The sequence below is a fragment of the Podarcis cretensis genome (genome assembly GCF_951804945.1).
Source record: "Podarcis cretensis genome assembly, chromosome: 13".
NCBI lineage: Eukaryota > Metazoa > Chordata > Lepidosauria > Squamata > Lacertidae > Podarcis > Podarcis cretensis.
In genome coordinates, this window is record NC_137182.1 from 1015750 (window position 1) to 1022956 (window position 7207).

General features: G+C 51.6%; 1 protein-coding gene across 2 annotated transcripts in view; it reads right to left on the reverse strand.

The window, feature by feature from the left end:
* The window catches only part of SGSM1 (small G protein signaling modulator 1), a gene marked incomplete at its 5' end in the record, with an annotated part of 98107 nt that extends 91196 nt beyond the window's left edge, over positions 1–6911 (reverse strand). The window contains one exon of one of the 2 annotated variants that reach the window (XM_079949309.1): positions 6708–6911. In XM_079949309.1, the coding sequence (XP_079805435.1) occupies positions 6708–6911 (204 nt within the window). The remainder of the gene's footprint in view (positions 1–6707) is intronic. The other variant, XM_079949310.1, reaches the window with a different exon arrangement.
* Positions 6912–7207: the final 296 nt, after the last annotated feature.

The window sequence follows — 7207 nt, forward strand, 5'->3', positions numbered from 1 at the left end:
TAGCTGAGAAGTCTGATACGGATGGAAGCACAACTGTTCTCTCTTCACCCCCTGTACACTCACGAAGTTTCATTTAGGGAGACAAAAAACAATCATGGCAAGAACTGATTTTCAACAGATACCTGAGGGTGCAAAGTGGGACAATGACTTTAGGTGCCTGGGGTTAGCCTTCAATCTTAAGAAGGTAGGGATCAAAATGTTTCTCGGATCACACACATATTGCACCCAGGTACCGCTCCTAAGCACCAGGGTTGCAACACACCTGTAGAGCCAGGTGCAGCCTTTCCCACCTTCACCATATGCAGAATTCAGTTTGGGCTCCACACTTCCCAGAACCAAAGGAAATGCCACAAGGGAGCCTTCTGCAGAGCTACATTTCCCAACAAGGAAAGAACTGGAGAATTGCACTGTTTCTGTTGAGATGGAGGTGGGGGAAGGCAAGCAGAGACCTGGAAGGTAGTGTGCATCTTGAAAGCTAAATCCATTTCCCCGCTAAAGCATACAAGTTCCTACAGCCATGTAAGGTTTCTTCATACCAACCAGGTGCAAAAACTCTTATTTCTGCCTTTATTGCTGGTAACCCTCCTCCTGCCAAAATGCTTTTCTGCAGACCCATATACAAATAGTTGAACAGAATCATAGAATTGTGGAGTTGAAAGGGACCCCCACAGGTCATCTAGTCCAACCCCCTGCAATGCAGGAATGCCTAGCTGGTTCCAGGTCTGCTCTTCTTTAAAGTGGCAGAACACCTGCTTGGCATTCAAAAGGTCCCTGGTTCAATCCCTGGCAGCGTCACCCTGTTTGAAACCCTGGAGAGCTGCTTCCAGTCAGTGTAGACAATACTGAGATGCATGGACCAAGAGCAGATAAGGCAGCCCTCCCCCCATGTTCCTATGCTTTTGCACCCTTGGAAAACGTAGTGTGCACAACAACAGGGGTGCCATCTGTTTCTGCCATAATCAGTGGGGAGCTGTAAAATGTGCCCCCAGGAAGCCCTTTCAGATCATATGATGCTACAAAGAGAAGGAAAGGAAGGTGATGCTGAGCTGACGCACATTTCCAAATTCCATCCCCTTCTAACTGCTTCACTCCCCAAAGCCACTGAAGATTTTAAAATCACGGCAGCAGCTGTTGCCACGGAAACAAACTGAAGCAATCAATGCTGGAGGATGAGCTGGCAAAGCTGGGAGAGGAGCAGGAGAGTCAGCTCCAAAGGGGGGGGGGGGCATGGATCTTTCCCTGGAACATTTTCAAAGCAGCAGAGGCAGAGGAAGGGAGCTCTTGGGGGAGGGGGCACAAAAAGCACCTTGAGCAGGAGAAAGCAGAGGCTATGACCTTCAAAAAGAAAGGAAATGGCCCCGAGGCTCTTCTTCAGCCAACTCACAGCAGAAAGCTTCCCCCTCCCAGGTATTTCGGGGGGGGGGGGACCAGCAACTGACTTTAAAATAAAATGAAACACACAATTGTTAATTGCGCCCATGGCTAGTTTGGTCCCAAACCCACATATGAGCAAAAATAAAATAACTCCGGCTCTTAAAGGATGGAGGATGGTTCATGTATCTTGTATCAAGTATAGATACCATCAGCTTAAAAGATACATTCTCCCAACTCTCACATATTTTTACTTATTTTTCTTTATTTATTTAACTTAATATTTATTTTATTCATTTATTTTATTAATTTCTATACTGCTTTATATTTTTAAGCAAAATCTCAAAGCAGTTTACAACATATTAAATCAATAAAACATAATTAAAGCAATCTGAAGAAAGTCAAATATAGAGTATACATTCAAAGCAACATAACAGAAAACTAAAATAGTATCTTAAAGATTTCAAAATAAAGCATTACAAAGGAGGTCAACTACAGAATGCATACTTAGCACAGTAGGGCTGGGGGAGTCTGGCCCTGCCCCCCAGGCCAGGTGGAAAGGGCCTTGCAGGGAGCAGCCTTCTTTAAGAAGCTCAAAGTGGCATACGCAACTTTCTCCCTCTTTTGTCTTCACAACAACCCTGCGAGGCAGGTAAGGCTGAGAAAAGCAGTGACAGGCCCAGTGCGCTTCATGTCCAAGCCGGGCTATGAATCCCAGGCCCCAGTCCCACACTCTAACCTTGCACCACATTGGCTCCCTTCTCACAGACATGTTTGCCCTCTACATTTTATTAAAAAAAGAGCAACTCATATTATATATACGGTAAGTGTGTTTTCTCAACCTGCCTTCCAATGGAAGTTTTTAGTTGGTCAAACAATTTCTAACCTATTTACAGAATAAGGTACTGCAATTCTCCTAATCAGAAGAGATGTAGATTCACATCAACTTCACCAACAATTCTGTGTTCTGTTGACCATCCAACAGAGGAAATGGCTTGTAACGCCCCCACAAGTTGTAATGCCCCAACTAGTGTCGCTGGGTGGTGGGAAGGTAGGAATCGTAACCAAGCACCATGCGGAGGCACCAGGTTGCGGGAGGGGGCTCTGCTTTTACAAATATTAAGTGAGGAGGTGGCGGAGAACCTCAGAAGAGTCAATGGCCCACAAAGTCCAGCATCCTGTTCTCACAGCAGCCACCCAGAGGCCCACAAGCAAGGCCAGGGCACACCAGCGCTCTCCCACTTGCAATTCCCTGCAAGGGGTATTCAGGGGTATGCATGCCTTCTTTAACAGGAGAGGGAGAGGGTAAGAAGACAGGGTGTGGGATCAAGCCAAATGGGGGCCCCTGTAGTCCAGCCACCCAGAGGCCCCCATGGGAAGCCCACCATTAGGACTCTCCCCAATTGCAATTCCCAGTAAGTGGTCTTCAGAGGTATCCTGGCTCCACCAGTGGAGGCAGAACATAGGCAGTGCTTGGCTGTGGGATCCATGCCGCCCAGCCTCCTGTTCTCACCGTGGGCAGCCAGGGGCCTGTGGGATCTGAGCACAAGGCTTCCAGCAACTGGCATTCAGACTGTGGAGGCAGAGGACAGCCCATGTGGCCGATCCTCTTTTAAGGCCCTCCTAGTTGGGGGCCATCACTGCCTCTGGTGGGAGCGAGTTCCACTATGCACTGCACAAGGAAGGCCTTTCTGTCCTGAATCCTCCAACGTTCAGTTCATTGGATGTCCATGAGGAAACAGCTCTCACTGACTGCAGGCCATTCTGAAAACAACCACCGACGCCACACAATCAATAACTCTCCAGAAAAAGCTATCCAAGAATAGACCTTAAGAGTGTTCAGCACTAAGGAATAAAAACATCTTAAGCTCATTGCCGGCAGAGCAGGCAATTAAAAGGTGCTGGAGACGACCTCTACCTTGTGCCCTGGGAGCCCCATTTAAAAATCAAAGGGAAGACACACAGCTGAGGAGGATGCCTTCTGGGTCAGCAGGATGCTACCCTTGCTGCCACTGTGCGCCCCCCCCCCGTGTTAAGTAACCACCACCCCTCCAATATTGGTGGGGTTGCCAAGGCAACCAGAAGAACTTCATTCTGCTTTCTCACCATCAATACATAAATTGGGACTGCATGAACTGGTTCCCTTGCTATTCCTTGAGAGCATTTAGAGTCAGCCAGAAAGAGAAAAAGATGCTGACATAATTTTTTGCTTGCTTCGCACCCCTCTTCACGCAAACCATGGCTGTGTTTTTTCAGTGTGTTTCACCTTTGGGACACAATTCGTGTGTGTGTGTGTGTGTGTGTGTGTGTGCGTGTGTGCGTGCGTGTGCGTGTGAATGTGAATGTGATGCTTCTTGGCAAAGCATCATTTCCCCAGCACTTGTCACTATAAAACCATCTCACAAGACGATGGGCCCCATCTGCACTCTAGATGTAAAGTGGTATCGCACCACTTTAAGCAGCCATGGCTTTCCCCAAAGAATCCTGGGAATTGTAGTGTTAAGGGTGGGGAGCATTGTTGGGAGACCCCCTATCCCCCTCACAGAGCTACAGTTCCCTGAGAAGAGGGACTGACCATTAAACCACACTGAGAATTGAAGTTTTGTGAGACAAATAGTTCTGTTAGGGCCTCTCAGCACCAAACAACAAACTACAGTTCCCAGGATTCTTTGGGGGAAAGGCCATGATAGTGTAAAGTGGCTTGCTAGTGTTTTACATTTACAGTGGGGACACTTTCATATTAGCCCCCCACCACCACCAGATTCCTTGAGAGGAGCTCAGAGGAGGAGGAGGAACGTGTTTTCGGGCCACCCAACTCCTTCGTCCCAGAGATCATAAAGTGGGCAGGCATGCTCTCTCTCTCTCTCTCTCTCTCTCTCAATTGCAAATTACATGCAAGCAGAGAAGCACAATTTATTTGACTAACAGAGGAATTGCCAGCTCACAACTGCAAACAGAAATAAAACTCCCAGGCCAATGAGGACACGTGCTCATATTTCTTATTTCTTGCACAACTTACACCCCAACACAGGAGATACAAGGCAGTCCGGCCTGGAGAACATCACCATTCAAGGTTGGTGACACGTTCCCCATGTGCCGCAGTTCACATCCCAGCCCAGTTTGCCTTTCACATCCTGGAGCCTCCCTGTGGGGCAGCCTGAATGAAACTCATCTCTGGCACTTACATAACCATCATCACGGTGGCTTGCCCTATGCAGACTCCAGCTCTCCCAGGCTCACAGGAAGAGGCGCACAGCACCTATGGCTTGGTACATGGCTGGAGGGGAGGCTGCAGGAGGAGCAGGCAGCATTGTGGCTCAGGGACAGAGCGCCTGCCTCACAAGCAAAAGGTCCCAGGTTCAATCCCTGCCTCAGAGCCTGGAGAGCAGCTGCTCCTTGTGTCAGCTGGAAAGGGTGGAGCAGCCCCAAAGACCACCCTGCCCCATGGGAGACCACCATGTTGAGCAGAGGCCAGAAAGAAAAATGGGCCTAGTAGTTGACATGGGCCTCACCTTTGCACAGGAGGTTTCATCCCAGCCATGCCAAAATCTAAGGGCAAATCCACAGTATATATTTAAAGCACATGACTTCCTTGCAAAGTATCCTGGAAAGTGCTGTGTCTCCCCACCAGAGCTACAATTCCCAGTACTCTTAACAAACTACAGGTCCCAGAATTCTTTGGGGGAAGTCACTTTTTAAAATGTGCCTCGTGTGGATCTGCACGGAGGTTTCCCTACATGCACTTCTCCATCCAGGCTCCCAGTTGAAGGGGACACATCCCAATCGGGCCAAAGGATGGTGGGCATGGAGCCGGGCTGGTGAGGGGCACAGCCTGCAAAGAGGGTTGGCCAGGGAGACCTCATGCAGAGGTTCCCCATCCCTGGCATGGACCGTCCTGAGCTAGATGGACCAGTGGGCTCTCTGGATTCCGATGAGAGGCAGCGGGATTCCCTGGTCTCTCTAGCCCCCAGCAAGGGCTTTGCTCCAGTCCGTGACAAAAGAAAACACAGGAGAGGCTTTGAAGTGGAGAAGCATCAGGCCTTGGCAAACGAATGCAGTGACCTCTTCTTGTTCATCTTGCCCTTTATGGGTCTGTCAGGACACAGCAACAGATGATGCCAGAATTCAATTAATGGGCGCAACGGAGCCAAACTTCCCCATGGGGTCACGCCAGCCAGCCTGCAGCTCCCCTCCCAAGAGCAGCACAAGTGAATGTGCAGTGAGAGGGAGCTGCAAAGGGGTAGCCCAGTACCAGCCACACACACCTCCCAGGCTGTGGGCTCTGCACAATCCAGAACTAGACTTACATAAGCAGCAACTGTTTTAGCACCACATGGGAAAGATTGGAGGGGGGGGGAATCAAAATCAGAGCCATCTCAGTTCTGATCCTTGGGGGAGGAATGAGGGGGAGGATGAAAGGGTCTTGAACCCTTAGGAATGTTCAGCGGCTAGGCAGACAGGTCCAGATGTCATGCTGCCAGAGACCTTGAGAAATTCTTCATGTTCCAATAACGCTGAAGGCAACAAAGATAATAAATAAGCTGTCCAGAGGGCAAGCAATGCCCATTTTCCCCAGGACATGTTCCAGACTAGAGAGGAAGGGTTGTCCCCAGATGGGGGAAAGCCACTCTGTGTGTCCTCAGAGACTCCCTTTACCTCTACTATCTCATCTTGCCCCAGGGACTAGTGTCGTCTTAAACTTAAGTCCTGTTGGATCAGGAAGAGATGTCCAGCACCCGACTCTCACAGTGGCCAGCCAGATACCTGCAGGAAGCCCCCCACGGGCCCCAGCACCACCTGCAATGCCGAACAACTGGTCGCCTCTCCACACCACCTCTCATCTGTGCACCTCCATGGTGACCTTGCTGCCATGGCCTGCCCCAAATAAGGGGAGCATGGGAGACAGGAGCAAGGTCTCTGAGCATGTGAAGACTGCAAGGACCACTATGACAGGGTAACCCTGCACATGCAGGACAAAATGGGGAAGGAGTGACATGCCCCTCCCCCAAATCTGGAGAGTTTTGCATCCCTTCCTGCATTGCCTCGCTTTCCTTTTTTAAACAAACTGATCTGCTGTTTGGGGTAACAACCCCCCCCCCATGTCCATTTGATGCTGGTCAGGTCTCTTCTTCCTGAGAGGAGGGAGGAAATCTCCTCGCTCAGTCTAAAGCCCCCAAAAAGGTGGGACATGGGAAACAGTGCTTTACTCTCCCCCGCCCCCCGCCTTGAATAGGATGAGTCAAGCGCATGGAGCCAAAGGCAGGGGACTCTTAAGCCGCACCCCCCAAAAGCCCCAACATCCCCCCCCCCCCGCTGCCCCAGCAGCGCGCACCCACCTCCTTCTTGGCGCTGCGCAGGAGGCGCTGCCTCGTCTCGGCCTCGGCGGGCAGCAGCAGCAGCGACGAGGGCGTCAAGGCGCGCAGGGCGGCCGCCGAGCCCCCCGCCGCCCCCCGGCTGCCGCCCCCCGCCGCGCCCGCCCCCCGCCGGCCCCCGGCCGGAGACGAGGAGGAGGTCGCCGCCGCCGCCGCCGCCGCCGCCATCGCGCGCTTCCTCCTTCTGCCCGAGCGCAGGGAGCCGCTGGCCGCCGCGGGCGGGTGGCTGCGCGGGGCTGGGCCAGTCCGACGCGCCGCCCCTCCCAGCTCCCCAGCCGCCTCCGCCTACGGCCTCCGCCGGCCGCCTTCCAGCGGACTAGCCGCTTGGCACCGCGAAGGGGAGGGGCTCCGCTGGCGCCTCCACCCCAGCCAGGAAACGCGAAATGATATGAAATTCAATAATCAATTGCTAAAACATTTACCTACAGGATATAATGAATGAAATTTTAATATTAGGGAAAGTC